The following is a 16,871-nucleotide window of genomic DNA, read 5'->3' as shown; positions in this document are numbered from 1 at the left end:
GCTACAACGCCAGACTTTGAGTCTTGGGTTTGTTAAGAAAGCTTGTTCAGCACAAAAATCAGAGATATAGCACCACATTACTGGGCCAACAGGACACTGCCAAAGCAAACCCAAGCCATCCTGGCACACACAGAGACCTCTAATCCCCAAATTTGCAAGTCTAATACCAGGTAAGAAAATGATATTGGAGGCATAAGCCATCCTTCCTCCTACTCTTTTTCCTATAATTCCACTTGTCCCTACATATCCATTGATTCTGAACTACAGAGATTTTCCACTAAGCAGCTTATTTTAATCTCCCATGAAAATAATCTCTTTCTGATGAGAGGTTATTTGCTCTCAAAACAGAAACACCACTGTGAAACACTTCATTCCTTCCGAAACACTTGAAGCTAAAGGCTCATAGCACACTGAGCCAGAGTCATTAGTGAAGAGTAAAATATTATAAGCGACCAACTTACCTAGGCATCTGAACATTGGACTCATCCAAACGATATTCAAAGAATTCCTTTTACCATCTATTTTTAAAAATAATACCACTGTAGTATTTTAAAGAACAATCTGGTAGCGCACACGGCATGAGATGCCGGTACAGTGACAATACATCCATGGTACTCTGAATGACTGGCAGGTGGGTCACGGCAGCCTGCCCACCAGATCATAAGCTCATCCTAAGCAGTGACAGAAGCTCATCCTCAGAAACAACTAGTTGCATCTCGTGTCTCTGTAAGTTTCAGCAGACCCCTCAAGGCAGTGAAGGGCAATCAATCATGCAAACATGAATTATGTGCTTTTTCTATCCTCGTGTCCTTCCGAAGTAAAGATAAGCAAACCCTGGAAAAATTACTAATACAGGTCCCAGGTATTTCAGGTGAGACATCTTCCATGCTCACACTAGTCATTTATATTACAAAATGACCTGGGATGCTACTATGTTAGGTGACCTGGTCATATTTATTGGTTTAGAGCAGGCCATTCCTGGCATAAAAGCATCTAGGGAGCTAAGAATTTGTAAATTCTTGATTCAGTTCATTAAATGAGACAGGGGCAGATGAACCAAATTAATACCCAAGTCAAACGAGGGATAACTGAGCATAGTTACATTGCCCCATAATTTTCCAGGCTTCTTTGCTGGTATCAGGTATGTAAGAGCTCAAAGGCAAGAGAATAGAAGATAAACACATAGCCTGCTCATAGCCCACAGTGAGGCAAAAATAGAAAACAAGAAGAGGAAGAAAAGCCATGACACGCATCCATCCCAGAGCACATCTTCCGTTACTGCTAATCAGAGCATATGTCACACTTCCTGGGGCCACTGAAGTCATTAGCCCCGCCAGAGAGGATCGGAATTTTCCCACTTTAAAAGGAGAAACAGGGCAAAAGACAGAAACTAGGCTGGCAGGAAATAGAGAAGGGAGGTATTTCTCTATAAACATGTTATCCAAAAGCGACATCTCTTCAACTAAAATCTTCAGGTGACCTGATGATAAAATGGAAATGGCTTGCAAGCAGGAAGGTTGGCAGTTGTATTCCTCACACCCCACCAGACTAAGTCTCAGCCTCCCACCCACACTGCCCTCTAGGCTGGAACCTGTGTCCAATGTCTCCCAAGGTGTAGAAAATTCTAGAAAGAGGGCTTGCTTATCCTAGCACAGAATCCATGGGAAGGTGTCATCTTTCTTTCCTGCGGTCAAGGAGACCTACTCTATCCTTATCCCATCCCAGAAGTAGGCTGCTCTAAACCAGTAAGTATGACTGGGGCTCTTAGCATAGTGAGGTCCAGGTTCAGCTTGTAATAGGAATGACTAGTGTTAACGCGACAATGTCTCACCTGAAATGTCTAGGACTTGGATGGGTCTTTCTTTCCAGGACTTGCATATCTGTACTTCAGGAGAGACCCTTACCTTCAGAAATGGCCTTCCTCACAGCTGCCACGTAAGTCTCAGGTTCATCGTCACAGGTGAGCTCCTGCCAGTGTGCCCAGTCTGGAAAGAAGTCCAGAAACTCCTCGCTGTCGGGCACCCCGCAGAGCAGGCGCACCACGCGGTGTGGAGGATGGAAGGCTCTCTGCAGCAGGGGCAGCAGGGCCGGCTGGCAGAAGCACTGCACCAGCTCCGCAGACAGCAGCACCACGATGCAGCGTGTGCGGAGAAAGAAGCTCAGGTCCTCGGCTGAGAAGGAGGTCTTGGGGCCCAGCCTATAAGTCAGCATCTTCTGGTTATGGACCTGCCGACTGGACAGGAAAAGGTCCTGGAGGTACTGGCACCATTCCTCAGCATCCGAGCTGTAAACGATGAGGATGTCGCATCCTACAAGCATCCCTGAGCAAGAAGGAGGCACAGAAGCATGTTAACACGCCTGCTCCTACTAGGGCTTCCCATGACCTGCAAGATATACCATCCAGACGAGGAGCCTGGCACCCACAATCTTTCACCGTCTGCCTCCAGCCTACCTGTCTAACTTCTTTCTCACTTGCAGTCTGTGTTCCAACCATTCCAGACTCCCTGCTTTTGCCCAAACATACCATGCCATTTCAGATCTTTGCATAAGCTATTGCTTCTGCTGGCATGCTCTTCTCCACATAGCTGATGCAGTATAGGATGATGATGATGAAGATGATGATAGCAACTGCAAGCACTTATATAGAGCTTACTATGTTCCAGACACTCGTTGGCAACCTTATTGCCTCGCAAACTCATTTTATCATCACAGCAACTTTCTAAGGTAGGTACTACTATTAGCCTGATTTTGAAGATGAGAAAATTGAGGTATGGCAAGTTAAGTAATTTACTCAAGAGCCCCAGTGGCAGAGTCAGAATTTGAACTCAGGCAGTTTGATCCCAGAACCTAGTTCTTTCCCAAATACAGTGGTTACCAGCACAGGTCTGGAATCAGGCAGCCAGACTTAGCATCTTGGCTCTCTGAAGTATTAGCTGGGCAACCTTGGGCAAGTTGCTTAGATTTTCTAAACCTCATTTATTCATCTGTAAATGGAAATATAAAGGCAATATTTATCAGTGTTTTGTGAAAATTAAGTTAGATATTTCATGTAAGGTGCTAAGCATAGTGCTTGATGTGTAGTAAACCCTCAATGATTGGTAGCTGGTGTCATTATCCTCACATTAATATAAACAATGCGTTAATGTAAAAGTAACCATGGTTGAATTAACATGTTGACTTACACAATACCATTTATAAGGTGTTTCTCGCCATATATGGTCTGTCACATAGGCTTTCTTCTTCCTCTAATAAAGCACAAATGCCAGAAACAGAGTCCAAAGCCTCAGAGAAGTGCTGAATTAAAAAGGTCTTTTGGGGATCACTTGGCCCAAACTCCTCATTTACAGATAAAAGAAATACTTCATCTGGGAAGATAAAGGAATTTGCTTAAATTCACACTCAGCAAATTAGTTCAGAGCCAGGACTGAAACTCAGGTTGTCCCCTGGTTCCCTATCCAGTCCTCTTGCCAATCTACCTGCTGCCGCCCATCAGGAATTCTGTCAAGAATCTTATGAGCAATAACTCTTATCTTCCCATTAACAAAGTTCAAAGATGCTTGGCTCTTATAACGGTTACCACTGTTGTGGGTCCTCATCTCCCACTAATTCAATGAATTATTCTAAGGGATTTGGAAGAGGTGAGCACAGAGAAGTAGCCATACATCTACAATGCAATAGGGATCCCTCCTCCCACTTAGAGAAGGAAGCTGGGAATTTTGTCAAACAGGAGTCATCTAAGTTGTGGATTATCACAATTACATGCCATCCCTGGGCCACATTTAGCTGAATGGTTCCTGGCCAAAAGGTCAGAGGCAGGAGTGGGGCAAGACCTGAGCTTCTCAGTTCTGAAAACATCATGAAAGGAACCCCCTTTCCTGCCCCCATCCATCACCATATTCAAAGTTAAAATAATGACATACAAAATGTAAACTCAACATAGTTCTGATATCCCCCAGGATGACAGTACCAAATCTTTTAAAACAGTAAATAAAACAAAAATGTGGAGTTTCTCTCTTTTTGGAGCCCCTAATTCAGTACTAATATAAAACGCAATAGGCTTCCAGTAGGCTTCTGTTAACAGCACACTGCAATACCTGCTGCTCATTAAAGACCTCTAGTCATCAAGGAAAGTTTAAAGGTTAATAATAGGGGAAACCGGGTGTGCAATATATGAGAATTCTCTGTATTACCTTCTCAATTTTTCTTTAAATCTAAAACTTCTAAAATAAAAGTTTAAAAATACAATTTAAATAAAAAGCGCTTAAGGGTTTAACCTCTTCTAAATGGAAAACCTATTTAAAATGTCTCATTCCTGAGGTTCCAGTGTTAAATTCAACCCGCCTTTGAGCAAAAGTACAGGCATACGTCAGAGATATTGCAGGTTCAGTTCCAGACCACCCCAGCAAAGTGAATATCACAAAAAAGCAAGTCGCCCAAATTTTCCGGTTTCCCAGTGCATATAAAAGTTATGTTTACACTATACTGTAGTCTATTAACTGTGTGAGAGCCTTATGTCTTAAAAAACAATTGTACATACCTTAATTAAAAAACACTTTATTGCTAAAAAAATGCTAACCACCATCTGAGCCTTCAGCAAGTCGTAACCCTTCTGCAATAGTCAAAAGTCACTGATCACAAATCACCATAACAAATATAATAATAATGAAAAAGTCTGAAATATTGCAAGAATTACCAAAATGTGACAAAGAGACAGGAAGTGAGGAAATGCTGTTGGAAAAATGGCGCCAATAGACTTGCTCGATGCAGGGTTGCCACAAACCTTCAATTTGTAAAAAATGTGGTATCTGCGAAGCGCAATAAAGCCAAGTGCAATAAAACGAGGTATGCCAGTACTTGAGAAGGAAGTGGTTAGTACCTCAGACTAGTTAATATCACAACCTACTTGGTCACCAACTCATGGTGTGACTTCAGACCAATATACTATATCTAAACAAATTTTTCCTCAATGTAAATGAGGACAACAAAATCTATCACCTCCCTGAACTTTGCTCTGCTGCTGAAACTGAAAGCTGGGGAAGTTGTAGAAAAGTCCAAAGTGTAAGTTGAAGTCCCTCCACAACCTTTTGGGTAACAACACAGGACTAAATGCTTTGTCGGGGACTCTCTCTCATATGTGGGGACACCCTTTTCTTCAAGGAGAATTCCCTTCCTTTAACCATAAGTCACTTCTTCACATGTGCCAAATCATTCCTCCCACTGTTGTTTGTTTGTTTATTTAGAGAAATGAAGTACATGAATCAACAAGGAGTCCATAAATCCTAGACAGAAATAAGGAAGGGTCTTTGTCCTTGTGGAGCTTAAAGACCAGGTTTGGCTATAGAAGGAGAAAGTAATGGATAACAGTAGAAGCAGGAGCTGTCTGGTGGCAACAGGGAGTGATGGTGGTGGTAAGAAACACAGTGACCAAAAGAGAAGTTCCTTTAAAAGATTCAAAATCCACCCTAGAAGAGAACCGAGAAGAAGAGCTTGGGAGCTTCTCAATCTAACCAGCCCAGACCACTTTTTAGTCTGGCACTCCGTTCATCCGTCCTAGAGCCCGTGTTTGAATCTGGGCACTGTACTGAAGAGGGGTGTGAGATAGGGAAGGTGACTTGGATAGGGAGAGATCTGGAAACAATTAATGTGAGGAGCTTCCAGACTCCAAAGGTTTCAAGTTTTGAGACTTGGCAGGAGTACTGAGGAACCTCAAGGATCACATGGAAGTTAAGATGACAAAAAATTAAAGGTCCCTCAAGCCCTTTCGTCCTAATAAATCCAGGAATGGTAGAAGGATCTGGAGACAAGAGAAGCCTTGGAGAAAGGGGGCAGAAAAAGGTATGAGAGTTTTCTTCAAATACCTGGAGGCTGACACATGGAGGAAAGGATTCTGGTTTTCACTCAACTAGGCTTGGCCACTTGGGAAAATCACTTATGGCTTCTCTCTCTTCTCCCTCAAGAGTAAGTACGAGACGTCATCAGGAGCCTAGAGACTATTCCAGGATAGGCTGATTCCATTTCATTTTACCTTGCTTCCCAAGTTCTTTCAAAGACAGGGAGCCAAGATTCTCCTTGATTTCCACAAGCAAATACGCCTTTCAAAAAACAAAAGACTAACACTTACCCTTCAGTGGAAGGGAACTGAAGACCACATGATTGAGCCATAAGAAGGAATGAAGTACTGACACATGCTACAACTTGGATGAACCCTGAAAACGTTATGCTACAAAAGAAGTTAGTCACATACTATATGATCCCATTTATATGAAAGTCCAGAGTAGGGAAATCTACAGAGGCAGAAAGTAGAACTTAGGGCTAGGGAGAAGGAGGGAACAAGGGGCTAAAGCGTACGGAGTTTCTTTTTGAGGTGATGAAAATATTCTAAAATTGACTGTGATGATGGTTGCATATATCTGTGAGGATACTAAAAACCATTGAATTGTATACTTTAATGGATGAATTGTATGGTATGCAAAATACATCTCAATAAAACTATTTAAAAGAAGATGAAGGAGGGGAAGGAGGGAGAGGGGGAGGGGGAGGAGGAAGGGAAAAAAGAAGCAAAGGAAGAGGAGAAGAAGAGGAAAACCACAAAGAAGAGTGGCCTGGATGACTCCAGAGCCTACAGCATTTTGGCAAGAGACGCTCTCACCACTGTCACCACTGTGACCTGCCACCGTGGGTCCTGGTACTTCCAGACCTCAGGGAGTCCCGGGGACTCCAGAGGCCCAACTCCCACTTGCAGCCCCTGGAGTGGCGACTCACCACAGAGGATGTTTATGGCAAGACGGTTTGACAGCTCTAACCCGTTACAGACATCTGCAAAGCCACTACAGAACCCATAAAGAGCCCCAGATTTGGCCACCGGGCGTGAGTCCCCTTCTGAATAGGAGCACACCCTTCTAGCCCCTTTGGCCATGCCCACTGGGGGGGCGATGCACATAGGACACTGGACGAGGGTGGTTTTCTCTGCCTCCTCTGCCCAAAGTATGCTGTTTCCTGGACTTAACAGCCCAGGGCCTGTTCCTAGCAATGGGACGTGGTGGGAGTTTCACTGACCTTATCTCCTACTTCTCCCCAGTCACCCACCTACTGTGGCCACTGTGGCCTGCTCCCCGTTCCATAAATACATCACGTGCACCCATTTATTGTTCCCCTGACTAGAGCACTCTTCCCCGACATGACTCCTCCCCCGCCCTCCTTCAGGTCTTTGCTCAATGCCCCTTTCTCTGTGAGGCCTAATCTGGCTGCCTCCTTTAAAAGTATAACCCCAACCCACTTTACCTCTCTACTGTTTTTCCACTGCACTTATCTTATCATGTACTTTCCTTATTAACTGTATTGCCTGCCTTCCCCCACTGCTCCATAAGCTCCATGGGGTCATGGCTTATGTCTGTTTTACTTACTAAATATACACCTGACACCTAGAACTGTGACTGTATTTGGTTTGTTTCTGGTTTTTAATTTATTTATTTTTGGCTCCGTCGGGTCTTCGTTGCTGCGCACGGGTTTTTCTCTAGTTGCGGCGAGCGGGGGCTACTCTTCATTGTGGTGCGCGGGCTTCTCATTGCGGTGGCCTCTCTTGTTGCGGAGCATGGGCTCTAGGCATGCGGGCTTCAGCAGTTGTGACATGCAGGCTCAGTAGTTGTGGCGCTCGGGCTTAGTTGCTCCGTGGCATGTGGGATCTTCCCGGACCAGGGCTCGAACCCGTGTCCCCTGCATTGGCAGGCGGATTCTTAACCACTGCGCCACCAGGGAAGCCCTGTATATACTGAATGAATTGATTCCCTCTAGATAACTCCGCATGGGCTTCCAAATGGAATGTGTGGACTATGAACCTACTATTACCTTATTCACAGTACAGGTTCTTCTAACCTCCGGAGCCCAGCTAGAGAGCCAGGAGGCTAAGGTTAGCTACCTTCCCACTTCCCGTAAATAATGAGCCTGCATCACTAAATCTAACAACTGTCTCCATTGGCCTTTTTTTCCAAAGCACCATTAGAAGGCTCAGGGGATCTGGGGAGAGCTGGCTCTTCATTCTAGCATCTGCCCATAATTTCTCCAAGAACAGCACCTTCTCCCAGTCAACTAGATTTTATTTTTCAAGAAGCTTTTACATCCTGTTTCCACATGTTATCTCTACTATAACATCATAAGATGGGATGGGGAAATACAAGTAAACCAATTTGCAAACATGGTAACTCTAATCTTCTCATCTAGTAATTCCCTGTTTACTTATTGCTTGCCTTCACAGACTATAAACTCCTTGAGAGCACAGATTAGGGTGTCCTGGTCACCACTGAGGATATATTTAGGTGCACATTGTCCATTAAATTGTATAGTTAGTGCTCATTAATTGTCTCTATTCTCATCATCATTGCCGTGTTTGTCCTGTATCTCAGTGAGTGAGTGACTTGCCAAGTGTACACGCCCATGAACCAGAAGGGAACCCAAGGCTAATCGGAAGAGACTCTTGGCACCTTTCCATGGGTCGATTACCCAGTCACCTCCACCTCTCCCCAGTCCCCAAAGTTCTGCAAAGGACATAAGAAAAGTAAAGCTAAAGGAATGGTGTTCCCAGAGTCCTATGGAAATTCTAGACAAAAACAAAGCCCAGGAGGGTAGAGGAAGCGGGCTTAGGAAGGTGGCCCAAGGGCCCATCTCCAACCTCGGACTGTCTGAGCTCCCCCTATTGGCCCGATGGGACCCGAAGAGAAGCATTTCACCGGCCGAGAGACAAGTCGGCTCTCCACCTACTTTAAACTTGACTCTCGGCTCACAGAGTTACGACAACAGGGAGAACGACCCTCAGAAGCTCGGACCAGTGCTGGAGGGAGAAAAGGAGACTTAGAAGACGGAGGACAGGGGAAGGTCGGCAGGGGCTGAAGAAAATCGCGCAACAGGCTGGGAAGGGAAACGTGAGAAAGCTGGGGTGGGAAGTTTGCGACAAGGAACAGAGAAAAGAACAGAAAGAACACAGATGCTGCGCCGAGGAAGCAGCCGGATTCGAGAGGGTACAGCGCACGGCAAGAGGCGGCGGGCGAGAGGGCGCGCGGAGGGGAGGCGGAGGGGAGGCGGAGCAGAGGGACCCGGGCCCGGCCTACGCACCTGAGGCTGCCATGCCGCCGGCCGCAGTCCTCCGTGCCCGGCTCACTGCGCGCGGGGCCCGGGGCCGGAGCGGGCCCGGCGGCGTCCCTGGCACGGAACGGGAGGGGCGCCCGGCTCCGCGCAGCACCAGCCGCCTCTCTGGCGCTTCCTCTCGCCGGGCAGCGAGGACTCGCCGCGAGGGCGTGTCCACAGGGCCCGCCCCGCCGGCGGGGCTCGGCCCGCGGCACCTGCACCCCAGGCCGTTGGGGAGGGGAAGTGAGAACACCGTCCACCCCCCGCGCCCCGCCACCGACCGGCCGTCGGCCAGCTCCCCGCGCGGCCCCCGCTCCCCCCATCGCTCACTCAGTGTAGGTAGGAGGCAGGGGGCTTCGTGCGTCCCACTCCCCGTGAAAACAGCCGGATGGGCCACCAAAGGGCAGCCTGAGGTAGAAGGAGCGTTGAGAGACGAAGGAGGGAGAAGGGTTAACTGCCCGGCCTCCGCGACCTGGGGCGGGGGCTGAGCACAGCTGGCCAAGCCATCTCCCCATCCCCTGGGGCTTTCTCCCTGAGCCGCTGCCCCGGCAGGAAGGGGAGGGGGCAGGAAGGGGAAGAGGCACCTTCCCTGGCACCTGGCCCTGGGTGCTTGGCGTTGCCCTTGATTACCCTCCAGTGACCTGCCTGAATTCCCTGGACCTGGTCTCCTGATGGCACATGAACGTTAATGATAATCTCTTATGTTAAATGCATGGTATAGTTATCATTGCTTTTTATGCCTTTGAGGTAGCACCTATCACTGTCTTCAAGTTAGCGCTGAAGAAACAAACCAAATCCCTTGCTCAGACTCCCACAGAGAGTAAATGCTCCCCGAGGTTCCATACCAGGCCTGTCTGAGTCCAGAGCTAGAGGTCTCCCTTAAACCTCACACTCACCTGCCGGCTTCTTGTCCTTCTCCCTTTCCTGCTCCTCTAATGGATCTGAATAGCTCTGTGACCTTGGAATCCTCCACGATGCAGGGTCCAGGGGATGGGTCCAGAGAGCAGAGATGATGGAAAGATAGGGTTCCAGCGCAGGTGGAAAGGAATGAAATGTATTTTAAAATGGAAATATCAGGGTTCAGGCCGACAACTAGTTTTCTACTGTTGCCATAACAAAAATTACTACAAAACTTAGTGGCCTAAAATAACACAAATTTCTCTCACTGTTCTGTATTTCAGAAGTCCAACATGAGTCACACTGGGCTAAAATCAAGGTGTCATCATGGTTTGGTTCCTTTCTGGAGGCTCTAGAAGAGAATCCATTTCCTTGCCTTTTTCAGCTTCTAGAGAAAATTACACACTTTTCTTGATTCATGCCCCACCCCCATCTTCAAAGCCAGCAACATAACATATTTCTGACCCTGCTTCCCTCATCAGATCTCTCTCTTTAATGGCCCCCTTGCCTTCCACTTTTAAAGGCTCTAGCGATTACCTTGGTCCCACACAGATGATCCAGGAAAGCCTCTTTAAGTTCAGCTGACTAGCAATCTTAATATCACCTACAACCTTAGTTCTTCTTTGCCGTGTAACAACGTATTCACAGGATCTAGGGGGTTAGGATGTGGACATCTCTGGAGGGGGCATTACTCTGCCTACCACAGACCTGGAATTCTGAAAGAGGAGATGAGCTTGCTACCTGCTCTACCTTATACCTGTTCTCCATGTTCAGGATTTCTCTGGCCTCCACACCAGGTTAGCCATACCCGCTACCCACCCCCAGCCCCCTATCAATGCACTGTCACAGCCCTATACTGTTCTTTAATAGAACTTATATTGATAGTTTTCTGCAATTACAAGTAGCTTCGCATACAAAACCTAGAAGCCTAGCCCTCTTGCAAGCTTACTTACCTACCTACCAAAAGGGCCACTCCCCGTAAAGCTTCTGCCACTTGTCTCCTTGGGCCATTTTGAGCAATGGCAGTGCCCATTTCCAGGCTGGACCTCAGGTTCAGAGAAACGAAATGTTGGGCATCTGCTATGTGGCCAACTCTGCTCAGAGGGCTGTCACTTATTCAGCTTTCATGAATCTTTACCTGAAACCTGTGAGGTAGGCATATTATTATGATCCCATTTTACAGGGGAAGAAACTAAGTCTCCAAAAAGGTAATTTGCGTGATCCATGGTCACTTATTTAGTAAGTGTCAAAGCTAGATTTTGAATTCAAATCCATGTGCTACACAAGAGCTGACTCTCTTGTCGTGCGTTGTGATTCAGAAGCCACACCAGCTATTCCATGCCAATTCCATGATCTCCAAACCAAAAGTGACCTTAGTAACAGGAAAAAGGAGTGTTGTAGAGATTGCTGGTTGTACACCCAATATCTATTGTCCTTAGTAACAAAATCACAGTTTTATCTGGAGGCAGCAATATGCCCCACTAAAAGATTCCACTCCCCAGCCTCTGTTGCGACAAGATGCTGACAAGATGAGGAGGCAGAGGCTGGCAAGATGTAACTGGAAGTCATTAGCTGGGGCATCCAAGAAAAAGTTCTCTACAGTGTGCTTAATTCTGCTGCCAGATATCCCTTTTGCCTTTCTCTCTCTCTTTTAGTGCCTTCTTGGAATGTGAATGGATGGCTGGAGATCCAACAGCCTTCTTAGATTTTGAGGTGACCACGTGAATGGAAGCCACACACTAAGGACAGTAGAGAACAAAGATGGGCAGAATCTAGTTCCCTACTGACCATGGAGCTTCCATATGAAATCCAGGGTTCCCATATTCAAATTCTTTTACATGAAAGAGAAATAAACACATCTCTGTCTTGCTAGAGCCATGATTATTTGTGTATTCTGCTATGTGTAACCAAACCTAATTCTTTACTGATAGGGGAATGGAAGCTAACATTTATTGAGCATCAACTATAATTCATGAACTTTCTTATACTATCTTAGTTTAATCCTCACAATAATTCTGAATCATAGGTGTTATCTCCACTTCAGAGATAAAGAAACTAAGATTCAAAGATGTTAGTTTTTTCAGGGTCATTCAAATAGTTAGTATAACTATGATTCAAACCCAACTCAGTCTAAACCCAATGTCCATGGTCTTTCCATGACACAATGACATAATGGATGACTTCGGAGAGTAAGTTAAAACTACTTCCTGAGGATACTTGGGTGCTGTCAAGTGAGGGGTCCCCCTTGAGTCCTCGGCACTTCAAGTCTCACACAGATGGTGCCTTCACTTGTGCATGAAAGCATATCTTGCACGTTTTCTACTTCTTCCTTCTGAGGCGCTGAAGCAGAAAGTTTAGGCAGCTGTGATAAAAAGTTTAGGACTTGGCCTCATACACTCTTAGAATGTTAAAGCTGGAAAAGACCCTAAGAGGTCATTATTGGACCCATGTGGAAACTAAGGCCAAGAGAGGCAAAGTGACCTTTCTAATATCATACATTGAGTTGGAGGCAGAACCAGGATTAGAATTCTAGTCTTGATTCCTAGTCTGGTGGTTTTTAGCTATATCTGACCACTTATTTTTTTCCCCTATTAGTGAAAGAAAGCAACTGTAGAAAATTCTTTCCTTAATCTGATGTTTCAACTTTGTAGTTCTTTCCCATAAATCTACCATAAGCTCCTAGACAGTTAAATCAACCTCGAATGCCTCGGATAAGCCCCACTTGGTCATGATGTATCATCCTTTTTATATGTTGCCAATTTACTAATATTTTGTTAAGGATTTTTGCATCTGTGTTCATGGGGGATACTGGTCTGTAATTTTCTTTTTTGTAATTTCTTTATTAGTTTTTGGTATCAGGGTTAATCTGGCCTCATAAAACAAGTTTGTAAGTATTCCTTTCCCCTCTATTTTCTAATAGAGAACAACTGCTATTATTTCTTTCTTAAACGTTTAATAGAATTAACCACTAAAACTATCCAAGCCTAAATTTTCTTTTGTCAGGTTTAGCTAGCCAGTTCTTCCTCAAAAGACATAGGGCTATTCATGTTTCACATTTCATCTTGTCCAGTATTGGTAAATTGTATTTTTCAAGGAATTTGTCCATTTAATTTAAGTTTTAAAAATTTATAGATATGAAGTCACTCATATTTCCTTATTATCCTTTTAATGTCTGTAGGATTTGTAATGATAGCCCCTCTTTTATTTCTGATATTGGTCATTGGAGTCTTTTCTCTTTCTCTCTCTCTCAATCTCTCAGTCTTGCTCTCTCGATCTCTATCAGTCTAAATAGATATTTATCAATTTTATTGGTCTTTCCGAAGAACCAGCTTTTGCTTTTAATTTTTCTGTCATTTGTTTTCTACTTCATTGGTTTGGTCTCTTTATTATTTCCTTCCTCCTATTTACCTTGGGTTCCCTTTGCTCTTATCTAGTTTCCTAAGGTTGAACATTTGGCCATTGTTTTTTATTCCATTCATCTTTTTTTTTTTGGAGTCACTATTTTTTTTTACATCTTTATTAGAGTATAACTGCTTTACAATGTTGTGTTAGTTTCTGCCATACAACAAAGTGAAGCAGCTATTTGTATATCTATATCCCCATAACCCCTCCCTCTTGCACCTCCCTCCCATCCCCCCTATCCCACCCCTCTAGGTGGTCACAAAGCACTGAGCTGATCTCCCTGTGCTATGTGGCTGCTTCCCACTAGCTATATATTTTACATTTGGTGGTGTATATATGTCCATGCCACTCTCTCACTTTGTCCCAGCTTACCCTTCCCTCCTCCCCGTGTCCTCAAGTCCATTCTCTACGTCTGCATCTTTATTCTTGTCCTGCCCCTAGGTTCTTCAGAACCATTTTTTTTTTTTTAGATTCCACATATATGTGTTAGCACACAGTATTTGTTTTTCTCTTTCTGACTTACTTCACTCTGTATGACAGACTCTACGTCCATCCACCTCACTACAAATAACTCAATTTCGTTTCTTTTTATACCTGAGTAACACTCCATTATATATATGTGCCACATCTTCTTTATCCATTCATCTGTTGATGGGCATTTAGATTGCTTCCATGTCCTGTCTATTGTAAATAGAGCTGCAATGAACATTGTGGTACATGTCTCTTTTTGAATTATGGTTTTCTCAGGGTATATTCCCAGTAGTGGGATTGCTGGGTCATATGGTAGTTCTATTTTTAGTTTTTTAAGGAACCTCCATACTGTTCTCCATAGTGGCTGTATCAATTTATATTCCCACCAGCAGTGCAAGAGCATTCCCTTTTCTCCATACCCTCGCCAGCATTTATTGTTTGTAGATTTTTTGATGATGGGCATTCTGACTGGGGTGAGATGATATCTCATTATAGTTTTGATTTGCATTTCTCTAATGATTAATGATGTTGAGCATTCTTTCATGTGTTTGTTGGCAATCTGTATATCTTCTTTGGAGAAATACCTATTTAGGTCTTCCACCCATTTTTGGATTGGGTTCTTTGTTTTTTTGATATTGGGCTGTATGAGCTGCTTGTATATTTTGGAGATTAATCCTTTGTCAGTTGCTTCATTTGCAAATATTTTCTCCCATTCTGAGGCTGTCTTTTTGTCTTGTTTATGGTTTCCTTTGCTGTGCAAAAGCTTTTAAGTTTCATTAGGTCCTATTTGTTTATTTTTGTTTTTATTTCCATTACTCTAGGAGGTGGATCAAGAAGGATCTTGCTGTGATTTATGTCATAGAGTGTTCTGCCTATGTTTTCCTCTAAGAGTTTTATACTGTCTGGCCTTACATTTAGGTCTTTAATCCATTTTGAGTTTATTTTTGTTAAGAAGTGTTCTAATTTCATTATTTTACATGTAGTTGTCCAGTTTTCCCAGCACCACTTATTGAAGAGGCTGTCTTTTCTCCATTGTATATTCTTGCCTCCTTTGTCAAAGATAAGGTGACCATATGTGCATGGGTTTATCTCTGGACTTTCTATCCTGTTCCATTGATCTATATGTCTGTTTTTGTGCCAGTACCATACCGTCTTGATTGCTGTAGCTTTGTAGAACAGTCTGAAGTCAAGGAGCCTGACTCCTCCAGCTCCGTTTTTCTTTCTCAATATAGCTTTGGCTATTCAGGGTTTTTTGTGTTTCCATACAAATTGTAAAATTTTTTGTTCTAGTTCTGTGAAAAATGTCATTGGTAGTTTGATAGGGATTGCATTGAATCTGTACATTGCTTTGGGTAGTATAGTCATTTTCACAATGTTGATTCTTCCAATCCAAGAACATGGTATATCTCTCCATCAGTTTGTATCGTCTTTGATTTCTTTCATCAGGGTCTCATAGTTTTCTGCATTCAGGTCTTTTGTCTCCTTAGGTAAGTTTATTCCTAGGTATTTTATTCTTTTGCCTGGAATGGTAAATGGGAGTGTTTCCTTAATTTCTCTTTCAGAGTTTTCGTTTTTAGTGTATAGGAATGCAAGGGATTTCTGCCCATTAATTTTGTATCCTGCTACTTTACCAAATTCATTGATTAGCACTAGTAGCTTTCTGGTAACATCTTAAGGATTCTCTACATATAGTACCATGTCATCTGCAAACACTGATAATTTTACTTGTTTTTTTCTGATTTGGATTCCTTTTATTTCCTTTTCTTCTCTTATTGCCGTGGCTAAAACTTCCAAATCTATGTTGAATGATAGTGGTGAGAGTGGGCACCCTTGTCTTGTTCCTGATCTTACAGGAAATGGTTTCAGTTTTTCACCATTGAGAATGATATTGGCTATGGGTTTGTCATATATGGCCTTTATTATGTTGAGGTAAGTTCCCTCTATGACCACTTTCTGGAGAGTTTTTATCATAAATGGGTGATGAATTTTGTCAAAAGCTTTTTCTGCATCTATTGAGATTATCATATGGTTTTTATCCTTCAATTTGTTAATATGGTGTATCACACTGATTGATTTGCATATATTGAAGAATCCTTGCATTCCTGGGATAAACCCCACTTGATCATGGTGTATGATCCTTTTAATGTGCTATTGGATTCTGTTTGCTAGTATTTTGTTGAGGATTTTTGCATCTGTGTTCATCAGTGATATTGGCCTGTAGTTTTCTTTTTTGGGGACATCTTTGTCTGGTTTTGGTATCAGGGTGATGGTGGCCTTGTAGAATGAGTTTGGGAGTGTTCCTCCCTCTGCTATATTTTGGAAGAGTTTGAGAAGGATAGGTGTTAGCTCTTCTCTAAATGTTTGATAGAATTCGCCTGTGAAGCCATCTGGTTCTGGGCTTTTGTTTGTTGGAAGATTTTTAATCACAGTTTCAATTTCAGTGCTTGTGATTGGTCTGTTCATATTTTCTATTTCTTCCTGGTTCAGTCTCGGAAGGTTGTGCTTCTGTAGGAATTTGTCCATTTCTTCCAGGTTGTCCATTTTATTGGCATATAGTTGCTTGTAGTAATCTCTCATGATCCTTTGTATTTCTGCAGTGTCAGTTGTTACTTCTTTTTCATTTCTAATTCTGTTGATTTGACTCTTCTCCCTTTTTTTCATGATGAGTCTGGCTAATGGTTTATCAATTTTGTTTATCTTCTCAAAGAACGAGCTTTTATTTATTTATTTATTTATTTTTATACAGCAGGTTCTTATTAGTCGTCAATTTTATACACATCATTGTATACATGTCAATCCCAATCGCCCAATTCATCACACCACCACCACCGCCCCCCCGCCCCCCTGCCGCTTTCCCCCCTTGGTGTCCATACGTTTGTTCTCTACATCTGTGTCTCAATTTCTGCCCTGCAAACTGGTTCATCTGTACCATTTTTCTAGGTTCCACATATATGCGTTAATGTACGATATTTGTTTTTCTCTTT

The 16,871-nt window shown here is 43.6% G+C and overlaps 1 protein-coding gene across 1 annotated transcript in view; it reads right to left on the bottom strand.

The window, feature by feature from the left end:
* The window catches only part of LOC132350389 (phosphoinositide 3-kinase adapter protein 1-like), a 50,670-nt gene extending 41,148 nt beyond the window's left edge, over positions 1-9,522 (bottom strand). Inside the window, exons 1-2 of the mRNA XM_059899562.1 lie at positions 9,448-9,522; positions 1,905-2,321 (exon numbers count right to left, since the gene is read on the bottom strand). Coding sequence (XP_059755545.1) covers positions 1,905-2,319 — 415 coding nt within the window. The 5' untranslated portion in view covers positions 2,320-2,321; positions 9,448-9,522. The remainder of the gene's footprint in view (positions 1-1,904; positions 2,322-9,447) is intronic.
* Positions 9,523-16,871: the final 7,349 nt, after the last annotated feature.

This window comes from Balaenoptera ricei, chromosome 16, assembly GCF_028023285.1.
Source record: "Balaenoptera ricei isolate mBalRic1 chromosome 16, mBalRic1.hap2, whole genome shotgun sequence".
Classification (NCBI taxonomy): Eukaryota; Metazoa; Chordata; class Mammalia; order Artiodactyla; family Balaenopteridae; genus Balaenoptera; species Balaenoptera ricei.
Note: the sequence above shows the minus strand (reverse complement) of the source record. Positions and strands in the feature narration are given on the sequence as shown.